At 43.5% G+C, this 20,764-nt stretch overlaps 1 protein-coding gene and 1 long non-coding RNA gene across 2 annotated transcripts in view; one reads left to right on the top strand and one right to left on the bottom strand.

Moving 5' to 3' along the window:
- The window catches only part of LOC309634512, a 31,996-nt gene extending 22,657 nt beyond the window's left edge, over nucleotides 1-9,339 (top strand). Inside the window, exon 5 of the long non-coding RNA XR_014248152.1 lies at nucleotides 7,173-9,339. This is a non-coding gene — a long non-coding RNA (uncharacterized lncRNA). The remainder of the gene's footprint in view (nucleotides 1-7,172) is intronic.
- Nucleotides 75-14,008, bottom strand: MPC1 (mitochondrial pyruvate carrier 1). The gene is made up of 5 exons (XM_082404695.1): nucleotides 13,798-14,008; nucleotides 4,055-4,058; nucleotides 1,691-1,787; nucleotides 930-1,062; nucleotides 75-616 (listed from the first exon to the last, which is right to left on the bottom strand). The coding sequence occupies exons 1-5, from the start codon at nucleotides 13,866-13,868 to the stop codon at nucleotides 592-594; spliced, it is 330 nt and encodes a 109-aa protein (XP_082260821.1). The 5' UTR covers nucleotides 13,869-14,008; the 3' UTR covers nucleotides 75-591.
- Between the last annotated feature and the right edge of the window lie 6,756 nt (nucleotides 14,009-20,764).

The following is a 20,764-nucleotide window of genomic DNA, read 5'->3' as shown; positions in this document are numbered from 1 at the left end:
ACCTGTAATTGACCTTTCAGGGATATAGTTCTTCAGTTTCTTAACAAACATAACAAGGTAATTAATCATGCTCATTTGACAAACATTTAAATCATTTATTGCCATTAATTTACAGCATTTCAATATACACACTGCATGGAAATACAAATACCTTTTCAAACACTGGCAATGTGATTTTAGGTATGTGGCCAGCTGTCAGCTGTCTCATTCATGGTCATTAAACGAAAGGTCACGATTTCTGAGTACTTAAATGCTGATGGTTACAAATTTTGTTCTCTTCAGTTTTTCATTAAGTAAATTCTAACAGATAATATACATATTACTGCAGATAAAACCATCATTGGGAAGTATTAAATTGATTGCATATTTGAGCTACTCTTTCTGAAGAGAAGTAAAATATTCAGTACTTGTAAGGCAGCAGAGAGTAGGTTTAGGAACTCCCTGCTATTTCTAGAAAAATAGTCTGGTTAGTAACGATAGCATTCCGCATATTTTTCTTAGCAAGACTGTTCATTATGATGAAACCTGTGACTGAGCAGCCGCGGCTGGCAATGCCATCCCTTCAAAACGCCGGCTCTTCATTTTCCATTGTTATGCTGAGGCCTTTTTAGACATCCTGGGAAGAAGCACAAAGGCAAATTCAAAGAGAAACAAAACTTCACCGCCAGCCTCGAAGGCCCTGGAGGGCTTTAAGAAGACACCTTTACGTTAACATGTATTTCAAGTCACGATGTCATAAGAACAGTAATACCCTATTTCATGCTAATTTTCATGTTTAATAAGTGAATTCTCATTGCACTGTCTCAACGGCGCGGTCCCTGTTTTAAATTCTCAGCGTATTTCTGCTCTGCAGCGAGTCTCCCCAGCCACACACAGTCACGCCCCGCCCCAGCTCCTCAGAACACAAAGGGTCAGTGGGGTCTACTTACTCGTGCCGGAGCAGCCGTCCGCCCTGGATGAGCTGGGCTACTTCGTTTGTGGCGTGGCAGGCGAACAGAAGCCAGTTCCGAGGCTGCACCTTGTAGGCGAATCTCATGAACGTCAGGGAGTAACAGCAGAGGGCTGCCGGGGACACGCGAGACAGTGACTTAGGGCCTCCCGCTGAGGGCTGACAGGGCTCAGCTGCCTCGAAAACAGAACCTCTTCTGCTAAGACCTTTACAGATGATGCAACTTATTGCTTAAATGCTTCCCTGAATGGGAAACTCATCAGATGGTTTGCACCACTGTTAGGTATTCTGTTACTTATTACTTAAACAGGTAAAGAACATAATGTCAGTGAGCTGACATCAGTTCTAACCTCCTTTTCTGTCCCCTCGAGTGGTTTATAGTCCCTTATCTGACAGAACTGCTATTTAATCCCCTCAACAAGTTTTATGTTCAAATATCAGGATTTCAAGTAAACTTAAAGATCCTTTTTCCAAATAAAGTTCAAGAGGACAACGCTCTTTAACTAGGGGCACTAAATCTGAAAGGCAAACAGGACCTTAATAAATACTTCCAACTACAGTAACCCTTTTTCTCCCTTACCACGAGGAGTAACACCCATCAATGACGTCAGGCGCTTTACATTACTTTCTAATAGTGACTTTAGTGTCTGGTGCTACAAACTTGAAATGTAAGCAGGAGCTGTATTATGCTATAATTTTATATATAAAGATCCTCCCAATTTTTCAAATCTGCATCCTTACCAAATGTCATCCGCCCACTGATAATCTCCGGAGACTTCTTCATGTCATTGATGGCGGCAATGGGAAGACCCCAGTTGGCTACTGGGCCCCAAAAGTGCTGTTAAAAAATGAGGAGAGAAAGAAGAGGAAAAGTCAAGACGGAGCGGTGAAGAGCTACAACTTCTCTTAAACAGTAACGTGAAATGTGCGGTTAACTGGGGAAGGTTACCATGCAGGCATTCAGTTGTGCAAGTATGTGCCTAAGAATCAGCAGTTCTCACAAGGTGAGAGCCCCAAACCAGAAGGGATCAGGCACTCTACCAAGGTCCCTACCAACTTCCAGATCACAACTAAGTAATCTCAGACTGTCCCGTTTTGAGAATTTTCAAATGAGATTAACTTCTTACACAAGTCACTCGTGCTACAACCTAAACCTGGTACAACCATTCTCTGTAATGTAACGTTTAAATCTATCAAACTTTTTTCAAATTTTCATTAAGATATTTGTCAACATCTCTTAAAATGCAGACCCTAAGTTGGATACTTTTTCTGAAGAGAGTAACTTAATAAGGGAAGAAATTGCTTTTCAGCTCATATGAGCTATATGAAGATCAGAGAACCTAAAAATCTACACTCAGAGCCCCCGATAATGAGAAGTTAAACTGAACATTAATTTTGAAGGAACAGGAACAGCCTATATTTAAGAAGTGGATCAGGAGTTTCTCATGTGCGACCACGGCCGCCCCAGGCACCAAAATTAAGTTGTCCACGTTGAACAGCAGCAACATCCAATTTAATTTAACTTCTGAGGTTGAAGTGAGTCCAGGGGCTTTTCCCATTAAATTAAAAATTGTTTTATTTATGTACAATTTGCAAGTAATGCTTTAAAATATGAAGGAGGGAATTCCCTGGAGGTCCAATGGTTAGGACTTGGCACTTTCACTGCCATGGCCCGGGTTCCACCCCTGGCTGGGGAACTAAGATCCCGAAAGCCGTGCAGCACGGCCAAAAATAAAGTGAAAAACAAAAAATAAAATAAAATTTGAAGGAAACCACACACTGTTGGGTAAAGACCCTTTTCAGTTATCAGAACATTAAGCAGTGCTTTATTTCTGCCTATCAGAGCATTTAAGATAAACTCAGGCTGCAAAATACCTTTCTAGACCTGCACTTCTAATACTGACCAAGAGTCATTAAAATCCAAAAACTTTGTAAGAATGAGAAACAAGGAAATGCAAGAAAAATAAATGAGAATTACCTTTGTCATGATCTAAGAATATTCTGAAACGTTTACGTAACGTGGTTAATGTAAGCATGAGGCCTCTGCCTTAAATAGCTATAAAACTGTCAGAGCTGTTCTACTGCCAGCATGGTGAGTACTGCAGAATCTCACATCTGAGTTATGGACGCTGTAACTCAGGCACAGTTGGTATAAAGAATCTTTGAGGTTCTGGGGTGGCTATTTAGTCCTCCTGCTTTCAGACTGGATTTTGTCTCAGCTACTCATTGCTGAAACTTTCATGTTTCTTGTACCTGGATGAAGCCTGGTCATTTTCCTCCTTCCTCATCCTCCAGACCTCTGGAGATGGAGTATCTAGCCCTCCTCACCTACCTGCTTGTTTCCATTCCTGTCCTTTCCTTTGTGTCCCTTCACTTTCAACTCTCTATTACTCCAGGGATGTTCGTCTCCTCCTTTTTTTGACCACGTCAGTCTATCCCCATCGCTTGGCTGTTTAATCACTTTCCACTGCTCTGCTCTACTCTGCACGGTGGCCCCCAGGTCCACGCATTACGCACACACTCAGGGCTGCCCTGAGGGGCTCAGCCATGCCAGGCGTCTGCGCTCACAGCTGCGGCCAAGTAGTAAGAGGCCGCGGCATAAATCTGAAACCTGAGGCAGCCCGGGGGACTTCTGGTCACAAGACAGTATTCAAAGTTTTACTGTGGTGAGCGTAGGGCTATATGAAGCAGAGTTCTGTAAGTTAAGGGCTATATATACACTTGTGATTATAAGCATTGCGATATACTTAAGAGATATTTCATAAAAAGAACGTAAAAGGTAAAGATAATTTCAACACTAGTTACTAAAATATCTAACCACAGAAAGTTAATAATACATCTTTTCTATCGAGTACAAGATTCTAGTTCTCACTTCCCTTTTCTGGAATACATGTGTGGTCTGTGCTCTGTCAGATATTCATCAGTCAAGGCACTGGTCCTGCAGAGGAGTTAGTGCCCAGAGTGGAACCGGAGGACCGAGGGGTCACCGGAGGCGCCCTTGGCCCGGGACCCACAAGGGCGTGGCACGATGGCTATCTCCTGTCCATACTCTGTTACTGCAGAAAGTGTGCAGAAGCCTGATATGAAGAAGCGACAGGTTCTTACCGTGCTGTTTTGTGAGGCGTCACCGAGGTTCAGACAGGAGAGACATGCGGGGAAAACAAAAAGATCAGATGCTTTGAAAGGTTTCCGTTACGTCAGCCTCATACATGCGTTCAAGTTCAGTAACAGAACGACAACACTAGCAGCACGTACTCTTCTTTTGTCTTGAGAAGATCCAGTGATATTTCTAACAATGACTTTGACCTAATGAGAGTAAACCTTAATTTTATGAAACGCTACCTTAATCCTTAGAAGTGAGGCTATCCAATAGGAATATGATGCAAGTCACGAACGGGAGTCACATGAAATTTAAAAATTTCTAGAAGTCATGTTAACAAAAGTGAAAACCAACAGGAGTTAATTTTATTATTTATTCCAACATTTCTAAATATTTTAATTTGAACATGTAATCAATAAGAACCTACTGACGAGGTATTTTACATTCTTTTTCAGCACTGAGTCTCCGAGATCCAGCGGGTGCCGACGCTGCCCCACACCTCGGCTTGGACTGGCCACCCTCCACGAGCCCCCCTGCCACCTGGGGCTTGTGGCTCTCAGACTGGACAGCACGGGCTTACAGGGGGCATTTCTTTGAAAATGGCAAGTTGGAGAGAAGCACAAGGCTGCAGAATTCTACCAGCAACGGACTTTCCATTTTTACTTACTAACAGGCTCTCACCAGAATGTCAGCTCCCAAAAATAGGCGTGTAATTCCATATTCTGTTCACAGCTGAAACTCTGGCCCAAGTGGTGCCCAGAATTCACAAGGCACTCAAAAAATGTTTGCTGAATGAACGAAGAGGAAAATCTTCTAATGTTAAGTGAATTGTTTTCCTGAATGTTAAAATTAATACCATTCAGAAATACGTCGAACTACTTTTACTTCTGAGATGGCAATTCTTCTTTTCAGGATATAGCTTAATTGTTCTGATAAGGCAAACTCTTAAAAGTGTAGCTCCTGAAAGAATTACTGAAATAAAACGATAAAATCCTCTATACACACTGTCACGTCCAAACAACTCCCCTAGTTGTTTTGATGCAGGGGTCGAGGAGGCTCTAATTTCCAGCATGAGAGTATTTGCTGATGATGCTAATAATATACTTCAAATAGGTTCTACTATGAAATACGAACAGCCTAGAGAGAGTCCGTCTTTCAATGTTAAGTGCATTGTTTTAATAGATTATGTTTCAACTGTGGTAACAAATTACGTTGCCAAGACTGTATTTCCCAGCAAGTCCAGGCGGAGCACAGAGTCTGGACGGCCGAGAGGGTGATTCCCTTATCAGGTCAGAGGGCAGGATCCAGTCATTTATGGACTATTCACCTGTGGTGTCACTCTCCTTTGTTCAGGATTTGAACACAGGCCTTTTATTTATCTATAAATTATCAACGGCACATTTTTTTCCTACAAAAATATTTTAAAAGATGTAGTTCTTAAAATCTAAATTGTCAACTCGGAGATAATTTAGTTTTCAATTCAGGACTCTTTCCTTGAGTTGTACAATAGTTCAAATTCTACCCTATTTTACAAAAGGCAGATTATAAAGGAATGTGAAGGAGGAATTAACTTCTGCCGTCATACCCTGCTCAATCCAAAAGTCCTATGTGAAAGTGACCACAAAAATAATGTTGATCACATCACTTTAATAGTGGTTTAATGACTATAAGCCAATCTGAGAATAAATTTATTCTAAACATCCCTGGGAAATACAAAATGCCACAACTCAACATTCCTTAATTCTATGTCAGAACTGTCCAAAACATGCATCAACTACTCAGTCAAAAAATCTGAACAGCATATTTGTGCAGAGCCAAACTAGAAAAGAAAAGCTTCCTAGTATGTATTAGTTTCTGTTCCAAAGAAAGATAAACTTATAAGCAACACAAACTGCAGTTGGGGGACAATAATGTTACAACTGTGTGGAGGGGCTTCCCTGGTGGTGCGGTGGTTGAGAATCTGCCTGCCAATGCAGGGGACACGGGTTCGAGCCCTGGTCTGGGAAGATCCCACATGCCGCGGAGCAACTAGGCCCGTGAGCCACAACTACTGAGCCTGCGCGTCTGGAGCCTGTGCTCCGCAACAAGAGAGGCCGCGACAGTGAGAGGCCCGCGCACCGCGATGAAGAGTGGCCCCCGCTTGCCGCAACTAGAGAACGCCCTCGCGCAGAAACGAAGACCCAGCACAGCCAGAAATAAATAAATAAATAAATAAATATTAAAAAAAAAAAAAAACTGTGTGGAAAATACCCTTGACTTTCTCTTTATTTGGTATGTTGCTTGTATTTTATTTCAGTGAAGGTTAAAACAAGCTCAAAATGCGTAAGGGTTTTCTCGGTTCACTTACGACCTTGAATTCCTGTGGAGGAAACACCGGTCTCCCACGTTAGGAACGACGATGGAGGTGGCAAAGGAGGATGAGTTCACCCCGCATAAACTTCATCCTCTTTTTCTCCTGAATTTGGAATCTGTTTGCTTGGCTCCAGGTTCCTTCTAAGCTCATTTTTATTTTCTTAATGTCTTCTCGGCATTGCCAATCTGTTTCTTCCTTTCCTAAAACTACTGACAGTAACTGTTCGCTTTCTCCGAAAGTGCTGTGAGTAATTCAGGTAATTTATAACTTGCTTCCACAGTACTAAAAGGATCTAAGCAACAGCCTAGCAGAGTCTGTTTATAGCACCACTGAGAGTGGGGTAAGACTTGGAGATATTCTAACTGCAATTCTCTTACAGGCTGAAAATGCTCACCACCATTTCATTTATGCTCACCAACTTTTACCTGATTTTCTATTTCTAGTTCAAGTTAAAATGAGAGAGAGTTTTAACAATCAGAATGTGTGATATTCAACTGTATTTAGATGGTCAAAACTAAACTGGACGGCAGAGAAGAGATTGCTGTGGCCAGTTGTGCTTCAACACTTTCAGCCTCAGTAACTTTCTGAAGGTCATTTACAGACAGGGAAGTAAGGCCGGGGCGGGTATGCAAGCAGCATGGCAGAGAAGGGAGGCAGACACAGGAAAAGTAGGTGCAAAGAAAGTACCTGAAACCTTCTTTTCAAAACCATTTTTGTGCATAACTATTTCCCTTTAAATCTTAACCGACTTTCCTGTTTTGGCTTCACAGGTTTGGCGTCCAGAGGGTCTCAACTTTTCCGCTCGGTTTGGATCTCAGTTTTTCCATATGGCAAGTGAAGTGTTGGACTATCTGATGTCTGAGGTCCATTCCAGCTCTAACATCCTATAACTTGTAAAAGATTCCCTGTTTTCCACTGCAACTTCTCACTTGGGTAGTAAATATAAATTCTTAAAGCTCTCCTGGAAACTTAGAAGTTAAAATAACTTAGAATAGATAACCTTATTAACTGGAGAATATTCACTGCAAACAGCCGGCTCACTTGGGATTTACAAGAGCGTGCTGACTGATTAACTGACTCTCAAATACTCGTGATCTAGGTTCTACTTAAGAAAACATTCTTTGCACATATATCCAAATACATATGTGCACGTATACATCCGTTCACTTCTCTGAGGGAGGGGAGTAAATCTCTAGGATAAATACACACAGACCTTGACTGATTCAGTCACTAGAACATACATCTTACCTCAAAACTTAGCTGCTCATTCTAATTTATTTTTCTTAACCAAAATTCAGGAGGGAGAAGAAGAGAAGAAGAGCAAAAAAGAGAGCTGTCTGCTTTTACTCCACCAATAACGTATGTGAGGAAATAGTTTATTTAAAAAAAACAAAACAAAAGGATAACAGAGATCCAGGAAGTTCTTGATTCAAGATTTTCATTAAAATAGGTAAGAAGAAATCAGTGAAAGGAAAGATGGAAGGCATCAAAAGGAGAGTACCAGGAACCCAGGGATTAAACGTGGAATATTGATAACAATAAAAATAGAACATTTACTTTTGTAATATACACAGCACTACGCTGTGTCGTCAAACAGCTACCAAAGCACAAAACACTAAGCAGTTTGTCCAAGACTACACAGCTGGAAAGCAAAAAGGCTGGGATTCAAACCCATCACTCAAACTCATCACCTAGGTGTAATAATACTGCCATCACATCCAACAAAAACTGTCAATAATTACTTAATATTTTAATACTAAGACCCAATTTCAATGCCCCAGTTGTCCCAGTAATGCCTTTTATAGCTGTTTTTTCCCATATCAGATCCAATCAAAGTCCACACACTGCCTTTGGTTAGAGCCTGTTCTTTTAACTCCTGTTCCTCGATGAAAAAAAAAAATCAACATTTTAAAATACACTTGGAACTTCACTTTAGTAAGAAAGACATTTCAGTCTTATCCATAAAATGTAATTGACAGGAGGTTATAATCTATGTAAAGTATGACTTTAAATTTTTGCTAAAAATTTCAACTATGTTGTTAATAAAATGACTTTTAAAATTCTAGAGCAGTTTTAGTTTGGAAAACCTCTACACCCCTTTGGCAGGCTGTAAAAAGAACGCTAGAGAGCTTGAGTTGTTCAGGAGTGCAAATGATTGATGAGGTGAGAAGGCACAGGGCCCCGTTTCTCATTGGAAGAGAATATGAAATTGTCTTCTTATGGCTTTATTTATTTGCAAAAGCAAAGCAGGGGCTGTGAGCAAGAAGATTAGAAGAACAAACAGGGGAAATGTTCCTCTAATAAATGCTGGGAAGAAGCGATTCTCTTTCTGGAGAAAAAGCTAATAAAAGAGCTTCTGCTGAGCGTTTTGATATCAGCCCAATCACTCAACCACTGCTCTGCAGGCTGGCATGAAATCCCACTGCTGCCAAGAGCAGCAGGGAAAACAAGGCCAGTCGGACATCTCACTTCATCTGTTCAGTCCACAGAAGTATTTCCAAGTCAAAATCACAGAGCTTTACGCCTCATGAAACTGAGCGGGACCCTACAGGGCCTTCCTGAGTACAAAAGCCCCTCTGTGTCCCCAGTTTCTTGTTGTAGAAAAAGGCTTTAGTCTTCCAGGCCTTCCCCAAGTTCCCAAGGGCGGACTCAAGCAGTTGCTAATGCGGGAAGTGAGGGAACGCAGGAAGAAGGGAAAGCAGTTAAGCAAGAGAAGTAATGACAGCTTAAACAATAGTTCAGCGATCAGACAGAGTCCTAGTTCCTCCTGAAGGGAGATACATGTCAATCTAACACATATCTTTGAGTTGTTCTGCAGGAACTAAGGCTCCCACCCAGGCGGAGGATGGTCACTGCATTCCCACCGCAAGAAGTAGCCTTCAGACTAGCTGGAAACAGAAGTTGACATTAAGATTCCCCAAACATCACCCTGTTACCTCACCACCTACCGGTCAGAAGAAAGTCCACAAGCTGATCACGCACCCTGCAACCCTCACTCCGAATGTGTCTTTAAAAGCCCCTCCCTGAAAGCCATCTGGGAGTTCGCGTCTCTTGAGCATGAGCTGCCCCTTCTCCTTGGTTGGCAGGCGCCCTGCAGTAAACGCTGTACTTCCCTTCCCCACAACCAGTGTCAGGAGACTGGCTTTGCTGTGTGTCGGGTGCACAGACTCAAGTTCCGTTCAGTAACACTCACACTTAAGATTTTAACTTTTCCCGTAACAGTACACTTTTTTAAATGTTTCTGCTGCAAAAATAGCAAGATATAATAGAAATATGTAGTGATTTGGGGTTTCCAAGTATTTTCACGTCCCTCATCCGGTTTAATTTTCTCAACAACCCAACCAGATAGGCACTGTCATTAAACCCATTTCACAGACAGGGCAACAAAAGTCCACTGAGATTGACTGCTGGGGATCCCTTGGCTAGAAGTCATTCTTCGGAATCCTAGCTGGGTGTCCTAGCAGGCAGCACTTGCCTGGACACTGCAATTCTCTTTTTTTCCTCATTTAGTCAGAGCTGAATACAATTAAAGCAATACTAGAGAAGGCATGTAAACATTAAAGCTACATGAACTTAATCTTTGAAAAAAGGTTAGACCATATATCAAAGTATTCAATTGAAATACCTGGCTCACAGACACCTGTCTAGTAAAAAAACCATAAATTTAGAAAAGCAGGGCTAACTCTCTTCCTTGAAAATACATATATTTTACAAATTCTTCCTGTGTAATAAAACATTAGGTAATCATCAGCATATTTCTAATATGGATAAGACTTTATTCTTAATTATGTCATACAGTTTTATCCTTAGCTGTACTTAACTATTAGGAAGGCTCATACAAAGGAGAAACATGAGTAAAAACCTAAGGTAATATGTGAAGTCACAGAGAAACTTAACTGCAGGGACTAAGAACACAGCCTCCCATGACTACTTTCCTCAGATTTCCCCAGCACATTAATCTCGTAAATACTCTGCTGCACAGTAGTAAACATCTGTCCTAATTAATTACGGTCCTATGCAAGTACACAAAGTAATTAATTACGGTCCTATGCAAGTACACAAAGTAATTAATTACGGTCCTATGCAAGTACACAAAGTAATTAATTACGGTCCTATGCAAGTACACAAAGTAATTAATTACGGTCCTATGCAAGTACACAAAGTAATTAATTACGGTCCTATGCAAGTACACAAAGTAATTAATTACGGTCCTATGCAAGTACACAAAGTAATTAATTACGGTCCTATGCAAGTACACAAAGTAATTAATTACGGTCCTATGCAAGTACACAAAGTAATTAATTACGGTCCTATGCAAGTACACAAAGTAATTAATTACGGTCCTATGCAAGTACACAAAGTAATTAATTACGGTCCTATGCAAGTACACAAAGTAATTAATTACGGTCCTATGCAAGTACACAAAGTAATTAATTACGGTCCTATGCAAGTACACAAAGTAATTAATTACGGTCCTATGCAAGTACACAAAGTAATTAATTACGGTCCTATGCAAGTACACAAAGTAATTAATTACGGTCCTATGCAAGTACACAAAGTAATTAATTACGGTCCTATGCAAGTACACAAAGTAATTAATTACGGTCCTATGCAAGTACACAAAGTAATTAATTACGGCCCTATGCAAGTACACAAAGTAATTAATTACGGCCCTATGCAAGTACACAAAGTAATTAATTACGGCCCTATGCAAGTACACAAAGTAATTAATTACGGCCCTATGCAAGTACACAAAGTAATTAATTACGGCCCTATGCAAGTACACAAAGTAATTAATTACGGCCCTATGCAAGTACACAAAGTAATTAATTACGGCCCTATGCAAGTACACAAAGTAATTAATTACGGCCCTATGCAAGTACACAAAGTAATTAATTACGGCCCTATGCAAGTACACAAAGTAATTAATTACGGCCCTATGCAAGTACACAAAGTAATTAATTACGGTCCTATGCAAGTACACAAAGTAATTAATTACGGTCCTATGCAAGTACACAAAGTAATTAATTACGGTCCTATGCAAGTACACAAAGTAATTAATTACGGTCCTATGCAAGTACACAAAGTAATTAATTACGGTCCTATGCAAGTACACAAAGTAATTAATTACGGTCCTATGCAAGTACACAAAGTAATTAATTACGGTCCTATGCAAGTACACAAAGTAATTAATTACGGTCCTATGCAAGTACACAAAGTAATTAATTACGGTCCTATGCAAGTACACAAAGTAATTAATTACGGTCCTATGCAAGTACACAAAGTAATTAATTACGGTCCTATGCAAGTACACAAAGTAATTAATTACGGTCCTATGCAAGTACACAAAGTAATTAATTACGGTCCTATGCAAGTACACAAAGTAATTAATTACGGTCCTATGCAAGTACACAAAGTAATTAATTACGGTCCTATGCAAGTACACAAAGTAATTAATTACGGTCCTATGCAAGTACACAAAGTAATTAATTACGGTCCTATGCAAGTACACAAAGTAATTAATTACGGTCCTATGCAAGTACACAAAGTAATTAATTACGGTCCTATGCAAGTACACAAAGTAATTAATTACGGTCCTATGCAAGTACACAAAGTAATTAATTACGGTCCTATGCAAGTACACAAAGTAATTAATTACGGTCCTATGCAAGTACACAAAGTAATTAATTACGGTCCTATGCAAGTACACAAAGTAATTAATTACGGTCCTATGCAAGTACACAAAGTAATTAATTACGGTCCTATGCAAGTACACAAAGTAATTAATTACGGTCCTATGCAAGTACACAAAGTAATTAATTACGGTCCTATGCAAGTACACAAAGTAATTAATTACGGTCCTATGCAAGTACACAAAGTAATTAATTACGGTCCTATGCAAGTACACAAAGTAATTAATTACGGTCCTATGCAAGTACACAAAGTAATTAATTACGGTCCTATGCAAGTACACAAAGTAATTAATTACGGTCCTATGCAAGTACACAAAGTAATTAATTACGGTCCTATGCAAGTACACAAAGTAATTAATTACGGTCCTATGCAAGTACACAAAGTAATTAATTACGGTCCTATGCAAGTACACAAAGTAATTAATTACGGTCCTATGCAAGTACACAAAGTAATTAATTACGGTCCTATGCAAGTACACAAAGTTCATTTTTGGAAAGTCAAGAGTGAAGCTTCTGTTTCCAAATTTACCACGTGGCAGACAATTATTTTTCTTACCCTACTGCCCTTTAAAATTACAAGCAAACAGTATTTGCAATAAAATTCAGAATTTAAAAAAATTAATCCTGCTTTTTTTTTTTACTGGTAAAATGAAGCTGCTTTCATACTGGACCCTATGGATAGTTATTTCTCCTCAGCTGTCATCACTTTACCTCTTTACTACACTAACCTGTTAAAAAATACTGCAGCCCTACACTTACCTGGGTTTAAAAAAATCACACAAAGAAAAACTAAAATGTATACACCTAAATAAACTATATAAAACGGTTTTAAAGTTATATTAAATACATGAAATAAAAAGCAGGCATCTCAAGATTACAAGCGAAAATAAAATACAGAAAGTGGGACTTCCCTGGAGATCCAGTGGTTAGGACTAGCGCTTCCAATGCAGGGGGCGAGTGGTCCCTGGGTGTGGGCGGGGCGGGGGGGGGGATTAGGATCCCGCCTGCCGAGCGGCGAAGCCAAAAAATAAAATATACGAAGTGTCTTTAGGCTTTTCATCCTGCCGATGCCCTTTCTTTCTAATTGGAAATGAACACTTAATGGAAAGCAGAATATTAAAAAGTATGCCCTTGGTTGGCAGAATATTCGTATGTTAGATTTGATTCCGTCCCACGCTTGACGCCCTGAAGTTGCGAAATCCGAAGGGCGAGGTCGACCCGGCGGGCTCAGTGCCCTTGTCGCGGAAAAGGAGCACCTGCGGCTCACCTTCCACCGAGCGATGCCGGGACGCGCCCTCCCAGCCCGCGCCCGGGGCAGGTCCGCCGCACACCTGGGCGCACACCTGCCGAGCAGGTGCAGCGAGCCGGAGCCCCGGCCCCACTCGCCGGACCGGGCCCGCTCTCGGCGCCCGCCCGCGCCGGGGTGGGGGTCCCCCCGCCAGGGCTCCGGCCCGCCCCGCTGCCCCACTGTCCGGAGCCCCCTGCGCCACTACCCCGGGACCCCGCCCGGCTGCCTGGACTCCCGCCCCGCGGCCGGGAGCCCCAACCCCTCTGTCCGCAACCCCCCGCCCCGCCGCCCCGGAATCCCCGCCCCGCTGCGCGGAGCCCACCCCGCTGCCCGCACCCTCGCGGCCCCTCGTCCCGGCGGCGTCGGCTCCGCAACCCGAAGCCCTCGGCGGCTCCGGCCCCGGGGACTCGTCACCTCATGAGGTAGTCCCGGAAGTCCTTGCTCCGGACATAGTCCGCCGCCTTCCGCACCAGCGCGCCCGCCATGGCCGCGCCGGACACCAGGCCGCCCGCGATGCCCTCGGCGCCGTTTCTCGGAGCCCAATGACACCCGGCGGAGCGGACAGCGCAGACACCGCACCCGCCCGCCGGCGTGCCTCACGACAGCTCGGCCCCACCTTACGGTCGCGGCACGCCGCCTGGCTCTGGGCCAATGGGAGGGCGCAGGGCGGGAGGCGGCGGCACGGATTGGCTCACGCTCATCGCACACCTCCTCCCCGCCCCTCGGCAGCGCGTGGGGGCGAGGCCTGCTGCCGTAAAACGGCCGGGGCCCGGCGGCGATTGGCTGGCGGTTGCTAGGCACCCGCGCTGGCGCGCTCCGGGCGGGTAGATGACTGTCCGAGGGCGCGCGGGAGTGTCCCAGCCGCCCGCATCTCGTGGGCCTTTGCAACGTCCGCGAGCCCCCGCGGCCGCCCGGGCCCGCAGGCTCCGGACCGGAGGTGGGCGCCGGGAGGAGCGCAGCAGGGGCGCGCGGGCTGCGTCCCCAGTTGCCGCTACACGTGCCGGAGAGCAGGTCCTCTAGCTCGGGACCAGCGCGGGAACCGCAGCGCCACGTGTGGGGCGCACCGCGTGGAGAGGGAGACGTGGGAGGTTCCGGCTGTTCAGGGCTTTGTTTTGTTTTTGTTTATTGTAAATGTTTTACACTGGCCAAAACTGTAGACGGCTGAGTCATCTAAAATGCCCCGATGAGAGCATGGGGGCAGAGACCCTCGGGCATCTCTAGCAAGGACTTCAATTGGAATGTAAACACCATTATTTTTAATATGGAAGGATTGGAAATGAGTTACATATCCACCAAAGGGACAGAGTCAAATAAATCGTGGTGCATCCATTCCATCATCGAATACTATACGGTAGTTTAAAAGAATAAATGAACTATGTGTGCTGATATGGAAAGATCTTTAAAATTTATAGGGAAAAAAATCAAGGTGCAGAATCCTGTGTGAAGTATGCCAGTCATTTGTACATAGGGACAAAGAAAGTATAAATTTGTCTCCAAAGATAGAAGAGAAATGTTAGTGGCTACCTCTAAGGAGGGCTAAGGGGGTGAGGGATGGAGGGAAACTTCACTGTATACTCTTGTTCCTTTTGAAGCTTGTACAATGAACATATGCTATCTATTCAAAATAAAAAGCATTAAAGAAGAAATGAAATGCCTTTGAGAGTTAAAATAGCATTCGTTTCATTGAATCAGATTTATTTCCTGTTAGAATGTCTACGGGTCACACCTAACCTTGATCTCCTGTGAAAGTATATCTTAATACGCAATGTTGCAATACCATAATAACACCAGGAAGGCCCTTAGATTCCACTGGTGCTTTATGGTGGAGATAGGAATGTACGACCTAGAAGGACCAAAGCGGTCTTTATTATTCATAATATTATTAATACCTCCCATTTGTTGACCAAGAGGCACTTTATTTATGTATTTATTTTTGGCTGTGTTGGGTCTTTGTTGCTGCGCATGGGCTTTCTCTAGTTGCCGCGAGCGGGGGCTACTCTTCATTGCGGTGCGCAGGCTTCTCATTGCGGTGGCTTCTCGTTGCGGAGCACAGGCTCTAGGCACGCGGGCTCAGTAGTTGTGGCGCATGGGCTTAGTTGCTCTGCGGCATGTGGGACCTTCCCAGACCAGGGCTCGAACCCTTGCCCCTGCATTGGCAGGCGGATTCTTAACCACTGCGCCACCAGGGAAGTCCCAAGAGGCACTTTTCAAATGTAATTTCTCCTCCTCACAGCAACCCAGAAGGTGGGTGTAAGGAAACTGAATGGCTTTTTAAATAAAACCAAACTGTGTCTGCCCCCTGCCATGTGAGAAGGGGCTCCTGGATCTCAGTGGTTCAGTCTTATCCCCTAATATTTTTCTTTCCCTCATCAGCAGTGGTTCTGAAACTTGAGCTATCAGAAGAGCCCCCCCAACCTCAAAGCCTCAGGAGGTCCAGAGTGGAGCCCTGAGCCTCACTGTCAAGTGACAGCACTTGGAGAAAGGCTGCTGAGGTCACCTGCCCCAATTACTGCTGTCCTCTCTTGGCTGGCCTTGAAGACTCAGCTTTCCCATTTGGGCCTCAGCTGGGCTTTTGAGCTTTCCATTGGTTTCCCATTGTGTGGAGGAATGTCAACTGGAGTATTTAAGTATAGGAATATACTGGATAAAGGAATATATAAATGTCCTACTAAGTAGCTAACCTGGGGTCTGAACCCCGTTCTCTTACTCTGAGAGCCATACTTTCTCCACTATTTCAAATGTTGGGACAAAGAGGACTTTCATGTTAATAGTATCTTTGCTACTTTAAATATGGAACAGGCGCTATGGTCTAATGTATAAGAAAACATAACAGTAGATAAGAAACCCAGCTACATTATTTCCTAAAGCTTCAGAAAGGCCCAACCCTCCGTGGTCCCTGCACGGACAGAGTATGGGAGGTGAAGATGCAAACATCACTGGCTACTTTGAATCCCAGGTTTGCGAAAGTGACTGCAAAGGCCTAGCAGTGAGTGGGAACTCGCATGCCCATCCAAGTCCAGGAAAGGCAGTCACCGCCGAGGCTGCACGCAGAGCTTCCCTGTCGACAGGAGCAGACTGTGAGCTTGGACAGATTGCTGAAGTCCGAGGTTGGAGGGAGGCTGGCCCCGGGTTCAGGGCACCCGCATGGCCAGCTCTGTTTGTACAGACTGTGTTTACATACACTGTGTGTGCAACAGCAGTGCTTGTGCTGTAGGAGGGCGGGGGTGTCCTCTGGCTGGGTGTCCCGTGGAGAGCTTCACGGCACGCAGGTCTGTGATGCTTCGTACAGTAGGAGAGCTTCCATATGGTATAAACAAGCTGCATTTTCTCACCTAAGTATCAAAATAGAAAAAAAAAAACAGTAGGTCTAATCATGAGCTGACACACTGAATTCCACAGGTCACAGATCATATAATCTGTTATGATGAAAAGAGGAAACATCTGAGGAAGCACTTAGTGGATGATAAAAGTGTCATAAATGTAAAGAGGTATTGTTTTTGTCCTTCTGCCCGGTTTTCTTTTGTCCCAACACCTGCCTTTCTTGGGTTCCGGTTAGGCAGGCACGGGTCAGTTTGGTTAGCTTAGAGTAAACCAAGGGACTCCAGGACTTCGACGAGAGCCATGACACTTAAATTCAAAAGCCAAAGTACCTTTTCGAATCTGAAGGCATAACATCTTAGCCAAGTTAGCTCCTCCTGTCTGGCCTGAAATTAATCCGCTGTGCTGCCCACAGGGCTTGGAGAATTAGATTCCTCCCAGGTTACTGTTCTAGTACTGAGGTCAGGGAAATCACAAACTTTCACAGGCCAGGAATCTTCACTCTGCCTAGCAATTCAGTAATTTACTAGTGAATAAATGGCAAAGGAATACAGAAAATAGAAACATCACCATTTTGCCCTTCCTGTGGAAATGTGTGACTCAGGCAATCATCAATGGACAGAACCCATCCACTGCATCAATGGACAGAACCCATCCACTGCATCAATGGACAGAACCCATCCACTGCATCAATGGACAGAACCCATCCACTGAAAGGTGAGAGGAGCTGAATCATCCCAAGGTGCCCGCGTGTCACCCACAGTCGCTGGCTGCTGGTCACGGGGAAACAGGCTTCACACACTGTGGATACGGGCAGCTTTCCCCAACTCCTGTGTCCTCTGGAGTTTTAGGGGGGAAATGGTGAGGGCAGTTTTCTAGGTCAAATGTATTCGAAAGCTTATTTGAATCAGACAAGGTTATTTTTTTCTGCAGCGCTTCCGAGAGAGTCTTTACTAAGCTCCCGTGAATGAGAGCATAAAAGAAGCTTATTCTACGTAGCATTTCCCAAACTTCCTTAACCATGAAGCCCTTTCGGAAGGAGCATCTCATGGACTGCCCGTCCGTCGGGTCCAGCGTCCAGGTTCCTGCCTTCCAGCCCTCCGAGCCAGGGCACGGTGAGGAACTCAGGCCTTGCAATCAGGCGGATGCTCCCACTTTTTAGCTGGCAAGTTATTCAAACCCCCCAAGCCTCAGTTTTTTAATCTATAAAGTGGAACCAACAAGTATCACATCATACACGTTGCTGAGTTTTCGTTAGAATTAAAAGGAATGATGTCTGTGCAAAGCCTGACACTGTCAACAGTAGATTTCCACTTCCCTGCATACCCTTAGGACATAAATGTCCAGTTCTCCTTCCCTGCGTCCCCCTTGGGAAGGGCCTGGGTTCCCGCCTGCCCTCCTGTCTTTTGCTACTGGTTGTTTTTTTTTTTTTTTTTTTTTTAGGGAGAGGTTGTACCTCGCACCACCCTTTAATCCTCTGAGCATTATCTACTCTCCTGAAGGACAAAGGTGGAGAGAGGTTATCTGTGTGGATTTCTGTCCTTGGAGGAAGGTCGGAGTGTTCAGAGCTCGCGGGGCCCTCATCTCTGCTTCTCCTGCACCATCATTTGGTTCTCTGTATGCGGAAAACCAGGTTGGGGGAAAGCCAGGTCCACCCAAAGGGTAGCTCCCAGCTGGGACCCAGGCTTAGCTGGTGGTAGGAGCCTGCAGGCAGAGCTGGCCCTGAGCCGTGTGAGGTGGCTCTGGGGTAGTGGTTACAGGGGCCTGGGAGGTCCTCTCTCATTTCCAGCTAACACTGACCTGAAATTCTACCTCTGTGAGGACGCTCTTGAAGACAGTCAGTGTTGTATTGACAGAACAGGAAGCCGTCCTTGGAGGGGCTCCCCCTGGCTAAACACAGACAGGCTGAGTATTGAAAAGAATGACTACAGACAATGGAAACATGCATGCGATTTTGTGAGTTCATGATTGTCAAGGAAAAACAAAAAGATAGATACACCACAGAATGGGAGATTTTTGTAAATCATATATCTGATAAGCGACTTGTATCTAAAATATTTAAAGAACTTTTAGAACTCAATAATACAAAGAACCCCATTAAATAATAAGCAAAGGATCAGAATAGACATTTCTCTGAAGAAGATGGACAAATGGTCAATAAACGCATGAAAAGATGTTCAACATCATTAGCAACCAGGGAAATGATAATCAAAACTATAATGAGATACCACTTCACACTCTCCAGTATAACTACAATCAAAAAAATGGAAAATGGTAAGGATGTAGAGAAGTAGGAACCCTTGTGCACAGCTGGTGGGAAAGGAAAATGGTGCATCTGCTTTGAAAAACAGTCCAGCAGTTCTTCGAATGATTAAACACAGAGTTACCATGTGACCCAGCAATTCCACTCCTAGGTATACACGCAAGAGAAGTGAAGACATACATCCTCATAAAAACTTGTATACGAATGCTCATAGCAGCCCTGTAAATAATAGCAAAAAAGTGAAAACAACTCAGATGTTGAATCAGCTGTGAGTAGGTAAATATGGCATATCCATAAGATGGAATATCGTTCAGCAATAAAAAGAAATGAAGTTCTGACAGGTGCTACAACATGGACGGATCTTGCAAACGCTGCTAAAGTACAAGAAGCCACACACAAAGAACCACATATCCTGTGATTCCACTTACGTGAAGAGCAGGCAAATCTGTAGAGACAGTAAGTTGCCTGGTGGCTGCCTCCGGCTGGGAGGGTTGGGGAAACAGAGATGCTGATGGGTCTACGCTCTCCTCTTGGGGTGATGAAAATGGTCCAGCGTTGGTTGCAGTGATGGTTGCACACCTGTGACTATGCTAGAAACCATTGACTCGTACACTTTTAAGGGATGAATTGTAGGATATGTGAATTATACCCCAATAAAGTTATTTTTTAAAACTTAACAGAAAAAAAAATCTTTAAAAAGATGCATCGAAAAGCAAACAACAAAAATCCTGAAACCCCTCTGTCATAATCAGTACAGCAACTCTTGGTAATTAAAGGGGAAGAAGCATTTATCTGCATGAACTATTTCAGACAGCCCTAGTCATGAAGGAAAGCTCTTCTTTTCAGAATGAGTCCAGCTAATAAATATGAAGGAATGGCAGAATTAAAAGAACATCAGTCTGTAATCCCTAGTGAAATATTGATTCAGACAAAGACCATCAAGGGCGCTACCCCTATTCAGTGAAGGACCGGGAAGTGGGGCTCGCAGGGCAGCAGTGTTACCCCAGGGGTTAGCTGCTGGTCTGAAAGGGAAAAATGCGAATTTGCAAGGAGGGATGCAGCTGGACCTGCTCAGCATCACAGCCGACTCTAAGTGCTTCCCGGCAACACCTGGCCTACAGTACCACCCCCCCCACCCCCACCGCGCATCTTGAACCTGAATCCGATTAGGCCTGTGGGTCCATCTTCGAGTTCCCAGGAAATGAAAGTGCTAGAAGAACTAGTCAAGGGAAACTAGTGAGGGAGTGACCCAGCTTCTCCAGTAAGTGGAACAGTTTAATAGGACAACAGGACAACGGAAGCCCTCTCTTCCCTGGTCTGAGGAGGGAGGACGTTCCAGATCAGCAGTGCCCCGTAGAAGTGTAACGGGAACCACAACCCAAGCTCTGAGTATTTTAGTAGCCACATTAAAAACGTAAAAAGAAACAGATAAAGTTGATTTCGATAATGCGTCTATTTAGCCCAATATATCCAAAATATTATTTCAATATATAGTCAATAACATATATCATGAAATATTTTATTCTTTCGTACTGTCTTCAACAACTGGTGTGTATTTTACACTTATAATTCATCTTAATTCAGATGCTAAATTTTCATTGGCAATATTTGATCTGTATTTAAATTTTGTAACATTTACAGTTTAAAAAAGTATATTTACACACCCAAGTTGTTCCAAACATACTGAAAAAATTTCCAAAACTGAATCGAGTACCAAAAAAGAAAAAAGAAATCATTTTCCTTTAACATTTGCATTTGCATTGACAATTCAAAATTACATCAGTTCAAATTAAATTCACC

The sequence above is a fragment of the Balaenoptera borealis genome, assembly GCF_965194805.1.
Source record: "Balaenoptera borealis genome assembly, chromosome: 9".
NCBI classification, from domain to species: Eukaryota; Metazoa; Chordata; class Mammalia; order Artiodactyla; family Balaenopteridae; genus Balaenoptera; species Balaenoptera borealis.
The sequence above is the reverse complement of the archived record's forward strand: the minus strand, read 5'-3'. Positions and strand labels throughout refer to the sequence as shown.